We start from the raw sequence: 17497 nt of genomic DNA, 5'->3' as shown, positions 1-17497 counted from the left end.
CGCAACGCATTTTGAACTTAAAGTTCACATTTTAATGGAATTTCGGTTGATTTACATGACAGAGGTCGCGACTTGGCATCGTTTTTCCTTTGCCATATCTTCCATGTCGTGTGGGTTTGGGTTTCATGCGTGCGAGTAATGGACTTGTAATACTCTCAATGGGGAAATAATGAGACTAGACAGGCAGTGCAGTGACATGGAGATAAATTTACTGGGTCAAATGAACGAAAAATGGAATTGAGATTAAAATGTAAAACTATTTTCTACAAAAAATCATTGATAAGCACATGCAAGTCAGAATCGATTTCATGAGATCATTCCTAGTATTATTTTCTGACTTTACTCATCAGAATCGAATTCATGAGATCATTCCTAGTACTATTCTTAGGACAAGGAAGTGCATTCTGTCTTGAATATAATATGTCTGAAACGCAAATCTTTTTTAAATGATCACGTTTTTTACTTGCCGCTGAACTAATGTCATTCTAATGTCAGGATCATTAAAAAAGTCAGGTAAAGTCAAGAAAGGACTTTGAAAAATAGAAAATTCTCATGACTTCTGGCAGTTTCTGGTGCGGTCAATTGGTCTGGACGTGATTTGCTACTGCAATCCCGCTGCGAACGGCGTTTCAGACGCGGCGAATGTCCTTGGATGCTTTCCACGTTGATTTTATAGTTTTTCGCTAATTAAGAACGTTTTTCCGAGAACGTGGCACGTGTGAAAAGCGACAAGGCGCACGTACCAAAAAAGGGAAAAGTAGGGAAACCAAAGAAAAGCCTAAGAAGGAAACGATCTGGTACGGGGATTGGATCACAAACTGATCGGTATGCAGCTGGTTCTGCTCGCTTAATAAATTTGCGGTCTTCCCGCCCCGAAAAAGAAATGCCATGCTGCCGGGATATGTTGAGGGAAATACGAGCGAAATTTCCGCGGCCTACCTGAGTGGGGCAGCATTTTCCAGGTAGGATTTTCAACTAGGACTTCTTCAGGTAGAGAAAGAGAGAGAAGCCGAGGAAAACCCTCGAGCAATTGTGCAAGGACAAAGGCCTTGCCATTTGCCAGGATCAGCTGCTGATCCATCGGAATTCTCTGCCAGAACTGTATAAAAACCGTGTGCAGATGGTAGCGGCAGCTAGAAGCATTTCAGCCAGCGATCGTGATAGATCTTAGATCATAGATCCCCTAAAAAAATCGTTACTTAAAAACCAGAGCCAAAGTGTAACCTAGTTATTTCCTCAACTAAGTCAAGGTTTGTCCTGCAATGGGACCTGAAATCCGTAACATAAACTAAAAAAATATTTGTTTTTATTTTTTCCAGAATTCTCGCAGAGTTCTCTAAACGATCTTAAAGACTCTACAAAATGGGCGAACTCGAAGAGAAGGAAACGCCGCCCACTGAGACGACAGCCGCCCAGCAGGAGGCTCTCGAGGAGCCCAAGGAAACGGACAAAATGCTGGACAAAAAAGAGGACTGCAAGGAGAAGACACCCAGTCCGCAGACCTCGAAGCCCGCATCTCCCAGTGCTGGCAAGAAATCCTCGCCAGTGGCCGAGAAGAAACTCGAAGATGCCGAACCAGAGAAATCCAAACCAGGAAATGGAGAGGAAATCATTGATATTCCCGCCGAGAATGGCACAAAACCCGAGGGCGCCGATGAGAAGAAGATCAGCAAGGAGGAGCGCGAGGTGAAGCCCAAGAAGATTCCGATCGGAGGTCTCAAGCTGCCCGGTTTCTTCATGAAGAGCAAGCCCAAGGCGGAGGGCGATGGAGCCGAAGGGGAGTTGCTCGAAAAGGAGGAGGATAAGGAGAAGGAGGATAATGGAGAAGCCGCCACCGCAACCGGCAAGGATGATCAGAAATCTCGTCCTGGTCTGGGAGAGCGCCTGCGTAACTTCTTTGCCCGCAAACCATCCGCCGAGAAGGAAAAGAAGCAGCTGGTGAACGGCGATGCCGATGCCAAGTCGGGTTAGTGTTTAAATAAATTATTATTATAATCAAAAACTAATTTGATGTTCTCTCTTTATAGAAGCCACCGCTGAGGCTACGCCCGGCGATGATGCCTCCGATGCTCCGCCAAAGCGTGGCCTCCTGAACGCCATCAAGCTGCCCATTGCCAATATGATACCGAAGAAGAAGGGCAACGATGATGTGGAGCTGGGCCTGGGCAAGGCGGGTCTGGCCTCGATGGAGACGCTGGATGATTCGCTGAAGGATCAGGACACGGTGGATCGGGCGCCCGTCAAGACCAACGGCACCGAGGAGCTGAAGGACGAGCTAAAGGACGAGAAGTTGGCGGCCGAGGAGAAGCTGGCCGCCGAGGAGGAGGAGCAGAATCGCCCAGTCTCCCTGCTAACTCGGTTGCGCGCCTACCGTTGCAGCGTGGACGATGCCCTGATTGTCTTTGGCATCCTGCTGTTCGTGCTCCTGCTGGCCGTGATTGGCTATGTGCTGACCCACGAAACGTTGACAACGCCGCCGCTGCGAGAGGGACGCTTCATCACGGCCGTGACGGGCTGTGGACCCGTGGAGGGTGTGAAAGAGGATGGAGCCTTCGCTTTCCGTGGCATTCCGTATGCAAAACCACCGGTGGACAGGCTGCGATGGAAGCCGGCCGAGCTGATCGATGACATTGATATGTGCTGGAACGATACGCTGCAAACGCACAACAGCAGTGTGGTGTGCACGCAGCGATTGGGCAATGGCACCACGGTGGGCGATGAGGATTGCCTGTACCTGGATGTGGTCACTCCCCATGTGCGTTACAACAATCCATTGCCCGTGGTGGTCCTGATTGGCGCCGAATCTCTGGCTGGTCCTTCGCCGGGTATCCTTCGTCCATCGGCTCGCTACTCGCGATCGCACGATGTGCTCTTTGTGCGTCCCAACTTCCGTTTGGGTGTCTTTGGCTTCCTCGCTCTGGATGCCCTGACCAAGGAGGCTCATCCGCCCACTTCCGGGAATTATGCGCTCACCGACATCATTGCTGTGCTCAAGTGGATCAAGCTGAATATTGCCAACTTTGGTGGTGACCCGAAATCTGTGACTTTGCTGGGTCATCGCGCCGGAGCCACTTTGGTCACGCTTTTGGTGAACTCGCAGAAGGTCAAGGATCTGTACACCAGGGCCTGGGCTTCCTCGGGATCGGCTATACTGCCTGGCAAGCCGCTCAGCGAATCTGGCAAGCTCAACGAGCAGCTGATGAACACGGTCGAGTGCACGGATGTGCAGTGCCTGCGTGAGGCATCCAGCGAGCGTCTGTGGGCCGCCACTCCCGACACCTGGCTGCACTTCCCCGTGGATCTTCCCCAGGCGCAGGAGGCGAATGCCAGCGGCAGCCGACACGAATGGTTGGTCCTCGACGGCGACGTGGTCTTCGAGCATCCCTCAAACACCTGGAAGCGTGAACAGGCCAACGAAAAGAATCCCATACTGGTAATGGGCGCCACGGCTCACGAGGCGCACACCGAGAAGCTGCGCGAGCTGCACGCGAACTGGACGCGCGAGGAGGTGCGTGCCTATCTGGAGAACTCCCAGATTGGAGTTTTGGGCCTCACCGATGAGGTGATCGAGAAGTACAACGCGAGCAGCTATGCGTCGCTCGTTTCCATCATCTCGGACATACGCAGCGTTTGCCCGCTGCTGACGAACGCGAGACTGCAGCCCAGTGTGCCCTTCTATGTGGTAACCCAGGGCGAGGGAGCCGATCAGCTGGCCACCGTGGATGCCGATGTCCAGGCCATTCTGGGTCGCTACGAGCCGCATACCGTCGAGCAGCGTCGCTTTGTTTCGGCCATGCAGCAGCTGTTCTACTATTATGTTTCCCACGGAACGGTTCAGTCGTTCGTCCAGAACCGCAGGGTCATCAATCTGGGACAGGATGCGCTGCCGCAGGAGGACTACTCGCCCTGCAACTACTGGATCAGCAAGGATATAGTGCCGCGGTATGCGCGCGTCGATTAAGCCAACCAAAATCCCGAAAATCTAATCTGGGAATCGATTATCTCATACAGCCTTGTGGCGGCTTCCATTTCTACTAAATCTAAGGCATAGGATTTCTTTAAATTTAGTAGGAACCGGAAACCCCAATCAAAGCTTCATTTTTCCCCCGACTTCGTTTCGAGTTTAGTTTAGCCTAAGTTAGTCTAGTGTTTATATATATAACGATATGTGTAACGGATATTTAGTTCTCGTACAGTTTAAGTTGAAAGTCTTAAGTTATGCTGACTCCATACGTTTCAATACACGAATACGTATTCTCTAATCTTAACATTAACGAACACAAAAACACACAGACACAAATAAAACATCACAAAATATACAAAATTGTACTTGAAAAGTATAGATCTGCGTCTTTCAACTATCCAACACACTAATCTACATGCTATACTATAAACCATATACAACTAAATAGGAGTAAATGCCACAGAGGTTTTTGATTTACCAAAAGAAAGCAGAAAACCCGCTAACGACCAACGACGAAACTTTTTTGATACAATTTTACAAAACTCAAGACTCAAGAGAAGCAAACCGAATTCATAAGGATTTAGTTGGGTTGGTCCACAATCGAGGGACTTTTCCAAGAAGTAAAATGTTGCAAACATTTCGAGACTGTCAGGAATGAATTTAGACATCTATTTAACCATTCGTTCATTTCCACCATTCACTTAGGAGTATCTATAATTACGCATATATATATAAATCGGATATTGTATGGATAACACATTTTTGTATAGCTTTATATGTATATTATATTAATCGAACCAACATTTTCTATTGTTTTATACAAGACTTATCCACGACAGTTTACGAGCATTCAAAAATTGAAATCAAGAATCAAAAAAAGCAGAACATGGAGTACACAATATAGATTTATGTTCAGAGTAATCTTGTACGCGAACCGTAAGGTTGACAAATGTTTAATAAACGGAAATAATGAGAAAAAATTAAACTAAGAACTAAGCTTCTATGTTCGTCAGTCACTTTGTTTCATGGAAATCAGCTAAAACTAAACATTTCTTTGGGTATTTTCATGGAAAACGAATCCGCATGCAGGCACATATTCTATCGCTTGGAACTGTTAACTTTGTAGACGCGGCATTTATTGTCGGTGAGGGCGGCCAAATAGGAACCGGCCTGCGTGGCCACGGGGCAGATGTCGTACACGACCTCATTGACGGGCATCGTTTGCACCCGCTCCTCCCGTCGCACATCATGCATCATTAGCTGCTTGCTGTCCTGCAGATAGCCCACCACCAAAGTATTATCCTCGACGCCCAGTTGGGTGGGTCGCGTCATAATCGGCGTGGCCTTCGAGCCGTAAATGGTTGCCTTCACCTTCAGCACCGGCGTTCCGTCAATCTTGTCCAGCCGGCCGAGTATGAAGCGTGACTGGGGTGAACTGGGATTGGATCGGGCCGATATGAGCACCGTGTCCTGCACGGCATCGTACTGCATGGACAGGAAGGGTCCCTCCACATTCAGCCGCGTGGGCACAGCCGTATCGCTGGCCGCGGCGTACTCGTAGAAGGTGAGGGCCGTCAGCTGGCAGACCAGGAAGCCGCCACTGGTGAAAGTCTTGTTCGGTGGCACTGGAACTATGTGTATCACAGGACTGAAGTTCTCTGCAAGGGATTAATAAGTGATGATACAGTAAGTTTTATGTTTAAGGGGGGATATACATATAGAACTGTAATTTTTTCAAGTTTTTTTGTGATTTTTTTTAACCAATAAGGAATTTTGCTGGAATTGTTGGCATGTTGATTACATTGTTCTTATATAATTTTAACAATTTTTATTTTGTTTTTATCCTTCAAAATGGCAGCCGTGGGAATTTTTTTGTCAGGCTATATTAAAAAAAAAATAGGCCAGCGGCGGATCGTCCGCAGGATCGTCCGATTTTTATGAAACCAAGTTTATTTTGTTAAGAAATAATGTAGAAACTTACATAGAATACCTCAAAAACTATGGTTGTGGCACTATTTCAAAGTCAAATTTTTTTTTTCATACTTATTTTGTTGTTCTTGGCTAACAAAAAATACTTAAACGTACAAATTTCTACATTAAGTAGGTTCAGACAATGGGCAATTTCATTACAAACATTTTTGTAAAATCAGCATGATGATCGAGGCATTACTTTTTGAGATACACGATCCGCAGCTGAGGAAAACGTGGTTTCGTGAAAAAGGTATTTAAAATAATGAAGTAGATATATTGCATAAGGAAGGTGGGTGCCGTCATTCTGGTATAAGTTCCAAAATAGGTCGAATTTCTTCGTGAAACTTTCATGAAACATTTTTAAAGAGTTATTCTACCAATTTAAGTAATAAAATAATTGAATTTTTATTTTTTCTACATGTATCTCCCCCCTTTAATTTATTATCTCGCTTACCTTCGGCTTGGAACTCGCAGAGAATGTTCTCGGGGAAGCGCAAATCGTAGATATAAACACCTCCACGCAGGTCGCCGCCGTACAGGAAGTGCTCACGCTCGTTGCGATCCAAAGCGCACGACCAGAGCATCTTGTCGTGGGCGGTGAACATGGACGAGCACAGTCGCGTCCTTATGTCAAATAGCTTAATCTTTGGCTCGCGACTGGCCACCGTTAGTAAGTGCTGCGACTCGCTAAAAGCAATATCCCTGATTAACATAGCCGAAGTGTGCAGGAAGTGCAGTGGCTTGAAGCTGGGCGGATCGATGAAGCGCACTCCGTAGCCGGGAAACAGATTCTGGGCGCTCTTCTGCGAGGCCACCAGCATGGAGTGCTTGGCGGAATAGAGCAGAACTCGGCAGCCGGGCTCGCGGGTGATCTCAAAGTTCTTCTCCATGTACAGGCGATGTGTGGCCAGCTGGTGGATGCCCTTATGGCCTTCTGCATCGCCTCCAAAGGCCCCTCGACCACCGCCTGCCCTCACCAGCTCCCTCAGCCGTTCGTAGTCCTTCTGCAGGAGCATCAGCTTCTCGGCGGTCAGCGTGTGGGCCAGTTTCGCGGTGGCCAGCTCGGTGGTCAGGGTCTGAGTGCGTCGGCGCTCCACCTCCAGTTGCTCCCTAATGTCCGTGTCCAGCATCTGGATGCGCTTGGCGTACAGGTGACGGATGTCCCGGAAGGTGGCCTTCGTTTTGCACTGGGGACACACTTTTACAGACGATTGGCGTTGGCTTTCGTTCAACCATCGGCGAATGCAGGATTCCCCGAAGAGGTGGCCACAGCGCAGCGAGACCAGACGATGCTCGCCGCTCATCTCCCAGGAATCCAGGCAAATGGGACAGGTCAGCCCGTCATCCTCGTCCTCTATAATGGCTGGTTTGCTTTCGGGCGAATTCTTCAGACTTTTGTCGGCGGCGGAGAGACGTTTGCGTTTTTTGGGCGGCGACGGTGTGTCCAGCGAGATCACAACTGCTTCGCCGCCTTGGTTTCGACGGGAAGTACTGGGCGGACTGGGCATGGGCGGAGGATCCAGCAGGGCTACCGGAGGTACTATGGGTTCTCGATGGAGATCGGGTTCCTGGTTCTCATCTGGATGATTCTGAACAGGTTCTGGAACCTGGTTCTCTCCTGCAGCCTGGTCATCCTCTTGTTCTACCAATGCATCCTCTAGCTCCGCTATTATATCCTCATTTTCAGCGATTGCATCCTCGTTCTCTGCTATATCATCCTCAATCCCTGCGATTGCAATCTCATTCTCTGCGATTGCAATCTCATTCTCTGCTATATCATCCTCAATCTCCGCCATTTCATCCTCAAGCTCTGCCATTTCCTCATCATCTGCAGTACTATCATCACTGACAACATATCCCTCAGAATCGTATTCATCCTCCATTTCCTGCAGCACATAATCCGGATCAAAGTCAGGATTCTGGGTCATAATCCGCTGCCAGTTTTGCCTGCGCGCAACGGGCTGATCGGATTCCCTGCTGTCCGACGAGTAGATTTCCGCATCCAAGTCGGGGTCGACTTCTGCGTCTCCTTCGTCTTCGGACTGACTCATATAAGGTAGGAATCAAGGATTACTGGTCGAAGACTTTGCGCTTATTTCATGTTTCGCTATTTTTTTTTTAAACAAATTCGATAAAAACAAGACGGGACGCTAAATGAATCTAGAGATGGAAAACAGCCAAGTGCGTCGTGAGTATCAATGGTGATGGCAAAAACTCAGAGCAACTATCGAAATATATTAAACAAGGGTATAAAAATCTGTTCCAACCGGCAAACGGCAATCGTCATTGCTTTAAAAGCCTAAAAACAAGTAAATACATTTATGTAAAAGCTAATTTTTTCGTATTTTTCCATTTATTTTTTATTAGAGATTTGAAAAGAAAAAATTCATAAATAATGTTTTAACCGAAAATCATTTTCATAAATTATACTTTTTAGCCTTTAAATACAATTGTGTGTATTTATTTTTAATTTATTATTATTTTTTAAGTTGCTATAAATATCGATTACCCTATATGGGTACGCGATAGCTTTATGGCATTACCCAGCACAACTCGAAACGGTCACTCTAAATCAGACTTTTGACGCCTCCGCCGCCATTCGTTGAAAAAGTGAAATCCTTAAAAGCCGCGTATTAACCGAAGATAATACTCGACGAAAAAGCTGAATAATCGTCAGATTGCACAGTGAATAAAAGGCATCCGCCATAAATCTGAATTAGAGGGTAAAAAAAGAACCCGAGCAACCGGCATTTCTCAAAGCGGCAAGAAATTGCATCAGTGTGCGGGTGTCCCAAAGCCAGGAAGCTTCCATTTCTGCCTGTTAATTATTAAGAGGTGCTAAAAAGGCCGCGAAGTTTACGGTAAGCTAGAGAGTACAGGTGAAATAAGTGCAACGCAATTGGCTGGCTGACTAACCCCCCCGCCCCCGTGGCCTTGAACTCGACAGACTTGGCTGCCGTCCACTCACCCACTTACACTTACATACTCGTATATACACGCACATCTATATACACACGCAAGCCGCTTCTACTAACTGAGGAGCAAACAGAGAGGAGAAGCGAAGAAGGGGGAAGAACGGAGACAGAAGAAAGCAGAGCGCAGAACGTAAACAACAAGAAGAAGAGAGTCATGGCCGAGCCAAGGACGCCCGAGAAGCTGCTGACCGCCAAGCCGCCGGTGTTCCACCACAACAGCCATAGTCCCAATGCCTCGCTGCAGCTGCCCAGCCCAATCATCACGAGGCGCACCCGCACGGCCTCGACGTAAGTCCCCCTGCCTCCTAGCCCAATCCAGCCCACCACCCACTAGCCACCCTCTTGACCCCTAAAACAATTTATGTCCTTTTTAGGGGCCAAATGAGCCTACTAAATTCGGAGAGGTTTTAGTATAAATCCTACAGAATAATCACTATTACTTAAGTCTTCTTTAAAAGAAATCAAATTTTACCTAAAAAATTATTCAAGAGATTTTTCCCCAGATTGATTTTAATAATTGAACTAATTAGCCTTTTTGTATTGGTATCCGAAAGTGTATGTATTATTATTTATTACTTAATAATATTTATATTAAATAATATTACAAAAAGGCTAATTAGTTTATAATATTTATAATTATAATTATAATATTATAATATTTATAATAAATATTTAATATAAATATTATATTATATTTATTATTCATATAAAATTGTGATTACAATGCTAATTCATGCTTTTAATAATTATACATACTTAAACCATTTATGATCAGTAAAAAATTAATATTAAAAGTTTTTTTTTAAGGTTTCACATTTTAAATATTTTTATTTTTCCAGAAGTTTTAATTAAAAAGATATTTTTAAAAGCCATTTGGTAATTCAATTTGTGTTTGTTTACCAAGAAATGAGTTGCTATCAAAATTATAAGCTCTTGGGTACCCTTTTCAATATTATCCCCGTACCTAATTTCTGCCTTCGCCCCTGTCCTTTCATCTGCCATTGATTTAATTGCCTCTTCCTGCTTTTTCCTTTCCCTTTCATCAAACGCTGCCAAAAAACCCAAACACGCGCAAACTCAAAAAATCAGCTCCGCTCGGGCCTTGGAAAATCCGGTTGTGACCGGCGTTGTGAAATCCTTCAGCCGCACCAAAGGACACGGCTTCATTACACCCCATGCCGGCGGAGAGGACGTTTTCTGCCATGTTTCCGAGTAAGTGGATGAATAATGCATAAGCGACCTTTGCGCTCTGGCTCTTTAAAACCTACAAAAAACGTAATCTTCCCACAGCATCGAAGGTGAATATGTGCCCATGCCCGGGGACGAGGTCAAATACCGTCTGTGCGCCATTCCGCCCAAGTACGAGAAACACCAGGCGGTGCACGTGCAGATTAGCAACCTGACGCCCGAGGTGCACCACAAGTGGGAGGAGCCCTTCTTCGGGGGCTCTTCGCCCGCTAAGTAAAGCACACGCTGCTGGTGGCCCAGGATGCGGAGTGTGAGCAGTTAAAAGCTGAATGGCCTTCCAGGAAATTTAATTGAGTTGGAGCACGCCACCCGAGATGAGCGAAATGGAAAACCCGAACAGAACAATAACCATGAAATTAAATGAAAGCATAGCAAGCGAAGCCAGGAAAAAGCCCCATCCAGACCAGAACGTAATAGAATACAGCAACAGGCCTGCCATCCAGCGAACAGCATCACCAGAGTTTCAATTGAACACTTAATTAGAATTTAAGCTAAGCTATGAAAGTCAAAACACAGTCACAAATATTGCCTTTTCCTCTGGAAGAGGAAAGAGGGGAGAGCAACCGAAACCAGTTTCGATAATATTATTGAAAACGTATGTATTTGGAAATTGAAATTGTTATTCGAGAAGCCAGTATGCGCTGCGCCCGATGCTGCGGGGCCTGTATCAGTAATTACTTTTAATTATAACGAAACATCTGAATGTGTTCGCCAAGCAAACAAGCAAAATGCTCTCAGTAATTCACTTTATTATTAAAACAAAAGCTGCAAAACAATCGTGTCGGTGATTTTTATGGAGTGGTGTGGGAGTTTTATATTATCTACAGGCTCTTGTGCGTATTTTTATACACACAGTTGTGGTTAGAATATTGATTACTTTTGTTTCTGATAGAAAATTATTAAGCATAAATTTAAAGGGATATATAAAATTATTTGTATCAAATGAAATGTTGCTGAAATGTTTTAGTAATTTAAAAAATAAGGACTTTTTTATGCGCATTTTTTCAATTTATTTGAAGCCAAACCTCTTTTTCCCATAGTTAGTTTCCAAAAAATGGGAATTTTTATGCATTTTTATATATAAATCCAATTTTATTTCACCACATTATTTTCAACTTACGCGCAAAACATATTATATATACCTACATATTTCTGCACGGCTTGACTTATCAAAGTAGAGCTATAAATAGCTAAACTCATACTCCCGAGATTTAAACTTTGTAGGCTGTTCCCGCCACCGAGTTCAAATTGCGAGTGATTAGTGTGACCATAACCGCGGTTTATAGCACCTGCATGTGTAGTGCGGTCTGATGTTGCTATAAAAATATATTGGAACGTCAACAAACATACGCCACGAAAGAAAATATTCCGATTTTAAAGGAATATGATTTAATTTAAAGACCACTGGCGGAGAAACACAAACTCTTTCATCCGGATATCGAACCAAATTAAAGGCGGTAAGGGGATTTCATCGGGAGATCCGGAAAAAGCTCTTCACTTAAGTGACGTGGACCTGGGACATTTGTTGTTATTCGTTGGTGATTAGAAAAACAGGTGAGCCGGTGGCCTCCAAGGTGGCATGTGCATATAATATATATATATTTATACTTCCCGATGATCCATTAGGATGTCCGCCATACGGAGGAAGCCAACGGGCAGCAATGCCGACCACGATTTGCTCATCGACGAGCACAAAAAGTTGGAGAAGGAGGTGGAGCACCAAAAACCAGACATTCGTGGCGATCGGAGGAACATAGCCATCCTGCTGTTCCTGTACGTCCTGCAGGGCATTCCCATTGGCCTGATTGCAGCCATTCCCATGCTGCTGCAGAACCGAGGAGCCAGCTACAAGCAGCAGGCGGAGTTCTCCTTCGCCTACTGGCCATTCAGTTTGAAGTTGCTCTGGGCTCCCATTGTGGATTCCCTGTATGTGCGACGCTTTGGCAGACGGAAATCCTGGCTAGTGCCGGTGCAGTACCTCCTGGGCGCCTTCATGTTGCTCTTGTCCCTCCACGTGGATCGCTGGCTGGGCGGCAATGGCGTGGATCCGAATGTTCCGCTGCTGACGCTGCTCTTCTTCCTGCTCAACTTCCTGGCCGCCACCCAGGATATCGCCGTCGATGGCTGGGCGTTGACCATGCTGAAGCGATGCAACGTGGGCTACGCCTCCACGTGCAATAGTGTGGGCCAAACGGCTGGCTATTTCCTGGGCTACGTGGTGTTCATTGCTTTGGAGTCGAAGGATTTCTGCAACACCTATCTGCGGGATGTGCCCCTGGAGGAGGGCATGATCACGCTGCCCCGGTTCCTTTGGTTCTGGGGCATCACCTTTGTGGTGGCCACCACTTTGGTGGCCATTTTCAAGAAGGAGAACGACATCGAGGACGCCCACATGGACGCAAGGTACACGGAAGAGCACGAGCTGAATATTCATGAGAGCTACAAGATCCTGTGGGACATGGTGCGTATGCGTCCTGTGCAGATCCTGGCCGCCATCCTGCTCACCGTGAAGGTCACGTTCGCCGCCTCGGATGCGGTGACTAGCCTAAAGTTAATTGATGCCGGCGTGCCCAAGGATAAGCTGGCTCTGCTGGCCATTCCGCTCATTCCGCTGCAGCTCATCTTGCCGCTGGCGGTGGGTCGCTATACGAATGGACCTCGGCCCATGGACGTCTATCTGAAGGCCATTCCCTACCGCATCATCATGGCCACGGTGGCCACTGGACTGGCCTACATCACACCCTATATCATCCAAGGAGGAGTGGTTCCCGTGTACTACTACGTGCTGCTCATCACCAGCTATGCCATCTACCAAGTATTCCTCTACTCCATGTTTGTTGCCGCCATGGCCTTCTTCGCCAAGATCTCCGATCCCGCTGTGGGCGGCACCTACATGACATTCCTTAACACGCTGTGCAATCTGGGCGGCAATTGGCCCAACACCGTGGTGCTGTGGCTGGTCGACGTGCTCACCTGGAAGCAGTGCTCCAATAATGCGGAGAATACCTGCCTGGGCAAGGAGGAGCAGCAGGTGAGTGATTTGCGATCTTAGGGATAAAGATAAAATATAGATAAACTATCTTTAATATAGTTGTGCTTTAGTGCAACAAAGTTTTTAACTTTAAACCAGGGACTGTAATCATCATAAGCGATATTCAAAAAACTCAGAAATAATCATTATTATGTATCAAGAATAATCGTTATTTTATTATTTATAAATATGTATCAGGAATAATCATTTCATGTAAGCGAAAAAAAAATTTCGCTCACAAATAATGATTATTTTGTGAGGGATATTATTTCGCTTTAAAATATCACTCAAAGTTTAAACACAAATAATAGGCTTTACGGGTTCGGAAATGCTTCCTTCTACCTGTTATATGGTATATATGGGCACTTCCAAAAAAAAGTCCACCAAGCCAAAAACCTTGAAACTTGAATAAAACATATTTCAACATGATTTTGCCCCGATATTAGTTTCTAATTAGTTGGATACTGAGCTTAACTACACATTTGGAGTATAGTTTGATTATTTTTATGACAAACTCCACCAATATACGCAAAAATCAGTTTTTGGCTATTTTTTTGTTATTTTTTGGACCTATCTTCTGTTGTTAATTTATCCTATAGGAATGCTAATATGTAACATTTTTCTGTACTGAATGCTTCATTCACATGCTAAACTATTAAGTTAAAAGCAAAACATCCAGCAATTAAGAGATAGAGGTAAAGAAATCCGCTTTACAAAACAGTCGGAAAAAATGTCCCGAGCGACATGTCCCGAGCGAATGTGGTTGAAACTGTATAAAAAAAAAACGGCAAAGAATTTTTGAGTAAAACCAAAAGCATTTCACAGCGACATGTTTGAACAACATTCTAAAAAAAATCGCATTAAAATATTCCATCAGAATTCGCTAATTTCTGGTGTTGTATGAACTTCCCCGAAATCCACTTCTATTTTTGTCCCGAGCGAATACGGCAGTTTTTTACCGATATCTTAAAAACTAAAAGTGGTACAAAATCAAGATTTTTACCAAAAATAGAGCTTGGGAAGAGTGAAAAGAAAAGCCCATAATTAAAACTAAAATCCATTGTTTTACAATTTTTTTTCAACTTTAAAGGTGTGCAAATGTCCCGAGCGACATTTTGGAAGTGCCCATATATATTTCTATGAATTTTTTGAATTTGCCAGATTTTGTTTGTGCTTTCTTTTTAAAACAAATAGTGGATAATTTGTAACAAATCAATGTGAACTGCATAGTAAATAAAATTCAGGGAGAGTTAATCACAAAATTATGGCCCTTTCTTCTTCAAAAGAAATTGTCGTTTGAATTATTTCGGAATTAATGACATTTAATTCTATTAAACTCAAAATTCTAATTCATTCAATTCTATTAAACTCAAAATTCTAATTAATTCATTCATATAAAACAAAAAATTCAAAATAATCCATTCATGCAGGGCTCTTTTATATACTTTTGCCTTAATACAATATACCTTTTTACTCTCCGAGTAGCAGTTATACCTATAAATTCCAAAATTTAGCATAAGTACATATATAATTCCAAATAATTCATTGAATCCATTCATGCAGGGCTCTTTTATATACTTTTGCCCTAATACAATATACCTTTTTACTCTCCGAGTAGCAGTTATACCTATAAATTCCAAAATTTAGCATAAGTATATATATAATTCTGTTTCAACCAGTGCTAATGATCTGTATATTCTTCTTAATTCCTCCCACAGAGCTGTGAAGCGTCTTCCGGCAAATGCGAGATCTCCTTCGATGGCTACTACTTAGAGTCCGGGATTTGCGTCGTCTACGGCATCGTTTGGCTGCTGCTGGTGCGGAAATGGATCGTCTACCTGCAGGACTTGCCGGTGCGATCTTGGCTGGTCGTCAAGCAGAAGGCGCGGTAGCAATCAATTGTGTGATCCGGGGCCAGATCCTCCTGAAGATCCAGCACCGACCCGTAGGTACAAACAACTAATTCTAGGATTAGCAGACGTTTGCATTCTGTAGGCTAGCGAAATTACAAATTCCCGCCTTGGTATTGTTTTTGTATAAATTAATTCCAATGGAAATAAAATAAAATCTACTGTTGAATTGAGCGAACGGGTGTGATGTTGGTTTATTCGCTCGACTGCGCGCAATCATCGGTGTTTAAGGGGTACAAAGAGTCTTAACTTAATTGTTGTGTTTGTAAAAAGTCAGCAATTTAGTAGTACTTCCAGGAGTCGACCGATTCCTGGTTCTGCTTCTGCTTGCTCTTGCGCTCAATCAAACCGGCCAAATGCTCCGATCGCATGGACAGCGAGTCGATCTTCTCGACCAGCTGCTGGTAGGGACTCAGCGGCTGGGTGCCCATAACCACATGACCCAGTTTCGAATCGATCTTGGCATTCAGCCGGGCATTGCGGATAAGGTTGACAATCCAGCACTCCGCCTCGTTGGGCTTCATGTTCAGCTTATCGGCCAGCATGCTGATGGTGATGCACTGGTGGATGCGGCAGAATGTCTCGAAGATCATCAGACGCGCGTCCTCCACGAACTCATTCAGGCAGGCAACGATAAAGAAGTCGTTCAGGATCACCGTCTGGCACTCGTGCAGCTTCAGACGCGCTCCCTCGAAGTCAAAGTTTACGTACAGGCACTCGAGGAACTCGGTGATGGGGTCGCGGTACGTGTACGACTCCTGCTGGATCACCTTGATCAGATCCTTCAGGGCGTTGCGACGCGTGCGGTTGATCACCACGGCGGTGGCCAGATAGCGCATGATGTGCGGGCACATCGTCTGGATGGCGTTCAGATACAGCGGCTTGTACAGGAACATCTCGATGATGAGATCGCGGCCCTTGGGATGGTTGAAGAAGACCAGCACCGACCAGTGGATCAGCCAGGTGCGCTGCTGCAGGGCCTGGATGGTGCTGAAGTTGGCGCTGTCGATGTAGTCGCGCAGACGCGTCAGATCCTCCAAAGCGGTGTTCCAGTTGAGGGTCAGGATCTCGGCGGCCAGCTTGCCCCACAGCACGTTCAGGTAGTTCTGTAGGATTTAGAGGGCAATGAGATGTGAATTAATGAAGCAACGTTGGAAAGGAAGCCATAATGCTTCTTAAACTTAAGATTAACATGAACAAGAGTAATTCGACTAACAGATACCCTTTATTCGGCTAAAAGGAGTGCTCTGGCTCCATCTGGCGGTCGCTACTGGCTCCATTTAGTAACTATTTCATTTTTTGCTCATAACTTTTTAATGGATTGTCCGATTTTAAAATTTTCTTCTACATTTCGATAGGTATTAATAAACACAACAAAATGGCTTTTAAACTTTTACAAAATCCGTAAAGATATGGGCGCCAGGCTTTTTTAAAAAGTCATTTAAAGCGAATGTGAGCGTGGTGCTCGGATGAAACCAACTTGCGCTGCGTAGGAAGCCCAAGAATATGTGTGATTAATTCAAACCCTCTAGCCTTTGTAGTTTCGGAGATCTCAGCGTATAAAAAGCGATATATAGGTGTGATTTTTAGTAGGAAAGATATTTCGGGGCCCAAAAAATGTCCCTTGTATACCCCTTTCCCCCCGAATAGTTCCCATACCCACCTTATCGTTCGGCGACATGACAATCAGGCAGAAGTACAGGTACGAGGTGGACTCCTGGTAGTTGCCGCACTCGTAGAGATACTTGGCCAGCTTGTAGGCGCTCTCCAGGTGCTCCACCTTGAAATTGTAGTCCTTCTGCAGGGCATTCACAAAGGTCTTCGAGTCCTTCATGCTCTCGCCGTTCTTGAGGATGTCGGTGGCCTTCATGATGGGCGCCACCTCGTTCTGCAGCTGCTTCAGAGTGGCCAGGACCTCCGCCTTGCGCTGCACCAGCTCCTCGGGCATCTCCTGGCTGAGATTGAGACGCTTGCGGGTGTCCATCGTGTAATCGATCATGTTCGTCTTGTTCACCGTCTCCAGGATGTACTCGAGCAGCTCCTGCTGGTTGTAGATCTGCAACGGAAGTCATAGTTATGCACTGGTGACACGGCAAACTGAAGGCGGAGCACCGCCTGGTCGGGATTCTAACCTCCTTGCCGCACAAGAACTCCAGCAGCGGGAAGGTCAGATGCCTGTCCAGATATTGACAGTTGATGCGTGTCAGGTCGAAATTGGCCATGATTGCTGCTGTTTTACTATGTTTTCACAATGAAATTTACACGCAAAATCGGCAGAAAATACGCGTGCGAAAGGCAAACAGTGTGCCCAGGGGCGAAAAGAATGACGCCCGTTTAGTGTTACCAAGGGGTGGAAAAGCGAGCACGGCAAAAAATACCAAACACCTAAAAACGGTAT

At 45.3% G+C, this 17497-nt stretch overlaps 5 protein-coding genes across 7 annotated transcripts in view; 3 read left to right on the top strand and 2 right to left on the bottom strand.

The window, feature by feature from the left end:
• Nrt (Neurotactin) overlaps positions 1–4949 on the top strand; it is a 33060-nt gene extending 28111 nt beyond the window's left edge. For 2 of the 3 annotated variants that reach the window (XM_070214585.1, XM_017144383.3), the window contains exons 2-3: positions 1320–1966; positions 2028–4949. In XM_070214585.1, the coding sequence (XP_070070686.1) occupies positions 1363–1966; positions 2028–3961 (2538 nt within the window). In that variant the 5' untranslated portion in view covers positions 1320–1362 and the 3' untranslated portion in view covers positions 3962–4949. Of the gene's footprint in view, positions 1–1158; positions 1251–1319; positions 1967–2027 lie in introns of those variants that run through there. The other variant, XM_070214584.1, reaches the window with a different exon arrangement.
• Positions 4620–8107, bottom strand: mus302 (mutagen-sensitive 302). Its single transcript, XM_017144385.3, has 2 exons — positions 6390–8107; positions 4620–5622 (listed from the first exon to the last, which is right to left on the bottom strand). Exons 1-2 carry the CDS (start codon positions 7984–7986, stop codon positions 5063–5065), a joined length of 2157 nt encoding a protein of 718 aa, XP_016999874.2. The 5' UTR covers positions 7987–8107; the 3' UTR covers positions 4620–5062.
• A 387-nt stretch (positions 8108–8494) lies between these two features.
• LOC108059274 (cold shock domain-containing protein CG9705) lies at positions 8495–10934 on the top strand. Its single transcript, XM_017144452.3, has 4 exons — positions 8495–8796; positions 8883–9198; positions 10000–10122; positions 10201–10934. Exons 2-4 carry the CDS (start codon positions 9065–9067, stop codon positions 10373–10375), a joined length of 432 nt encoding a protein of 143 aa, XP_016999941.1. The 5' UTR covers positions 8495–8796; positions 8883–9064; the 3' UTR covers positions 10376–10934.
• Positions 10935–11471: 537 nt separating this feature from the next.
• On the top strand, positions 11472–15277 carry LOC108059252 (acetyl-coenzyme A transporter 1). The gene is made up of 3 exons (XM_017144426.3): positions 11472–11712; positions 11785–13189; positions 14908–15277. The coding sequence occupies exons 2-3, from the start codon at positions 11786–11788 to the stop codon at positions 15079–15081; spliced, it is 1578 nt and encodes a 525-aa protein (XP_016999915.2). The 5' UTR covers positions 11472–11712; position 11785; the 3' UTR covers positions 15082–15277.
• On the bottom strand, positions 15264–17431 carry eIF3e (eukaryotic translation initiation factor 3 subunit e). Its single transcript, XM_017144427.3, has 3 exons — positions 17232–17431; positions 16763–17155; positions 15264–16205 (listed from the first exon to the last, which is right to left on the bottom strand). Exons 1-3 carry the CDS (start codon positions 17319–17321, stop codon positions 15381–15383), a joined length of 1308 nt encoding a protein of 435 aa, XP_016999916.1. The 5' UTR covers positions 17322–17431; the 3' UTR covers positions 15264–15380.
• Between the last annotated feature and the right edge of the window lie 66 nt (positions 17432–17497).

The sequence above is a fragment of the Drosophila takahashii genome, chromosome 3L (assembly GCF_030179915.1).
Source record: "Drosophila takahashii strain IR98-3 E-12201 chromosome 3L, DtakHiC1v2, whole genome shotgun sequence".
NCBI lineage: Eukaryota > Metazoa > Arthropoda > Insecta > Diptera > Drosophilidae > Drosophila > Drosophila takahashii.
Note: the sequence above shows the minus strand (reverse complement) of the source record. Positions and strands in the feature narration are given on the sequence as shown.

Coding starts and splice junctions, on each gene's coding strand:
- LOC108059252 (XM_017144426.3), top strand. CDS start 11,786: ATGTCCGCCATACGGAGGAAGCCAACGGGCAGCAATGCCGACCACGAT. Junction 13,190..14,907: donor TGGGCAAGGAGGAGCAGCAG/GTGAGTGATTTG, acceptor TTCCTCCCACAG/AGCTGTGAAGCGTCTTCCGG.
- eIF3e (XM_017144427.3), bottom strand. CDS start 17,321: ATGGCCAATTTCGACCTGACACGCATCAACTGTCAATATCTGGACAGG. Junction 17,156..17,231: donor AGTTCTTGTGCGGCAAGGAG/GTTAGAATCCCG, acceptor CTTCCGTTGCAG/ATCTACAACCAGCAGGAGCT. Junction 16,206..16,762: donor TCATGTCGCCGAACGATAAG/GTGGGTATGGGA, acceptor TAAATCCTACAG/AACTACCTGAACGTGCTGTG.
- LOC108059274 (XM_017144452.3), top strand. CDS start 9,065: ATGGCCGAGCCAAGGACGCCCGAGAAGCTGCTGACCGCCAAGCCGCCG. Junction 9,199..9,999: donor CGCACCCGCACGGCCTCGAC/GTAAGTCCCCCT, acceptor TCAAAAAATCAG/CTCCGCTCGGGCCTTGGAAA. Junction 10,123..10,200: donor GTTTTCTGCCATGTTTCCGA/GTAAGTGGATGA, acceptor ATCTTCCCACAG/CATCGAAGGTGAATATGTGC.
- mus302 (XM_017144385.3), bottom strand. CDS start 7,986: ATGAGTCAGTCCGAAGACGAAGGAGACGCAGAAGTCGACCCCGACTTG. Junction 5,623..6,389: donor CTGCGAGTTCCAAGCCGAAG/GTAAGCGAGATA, acceptor AATCCCTTGCAG/AGAACTTCAGTCCTGTGATA.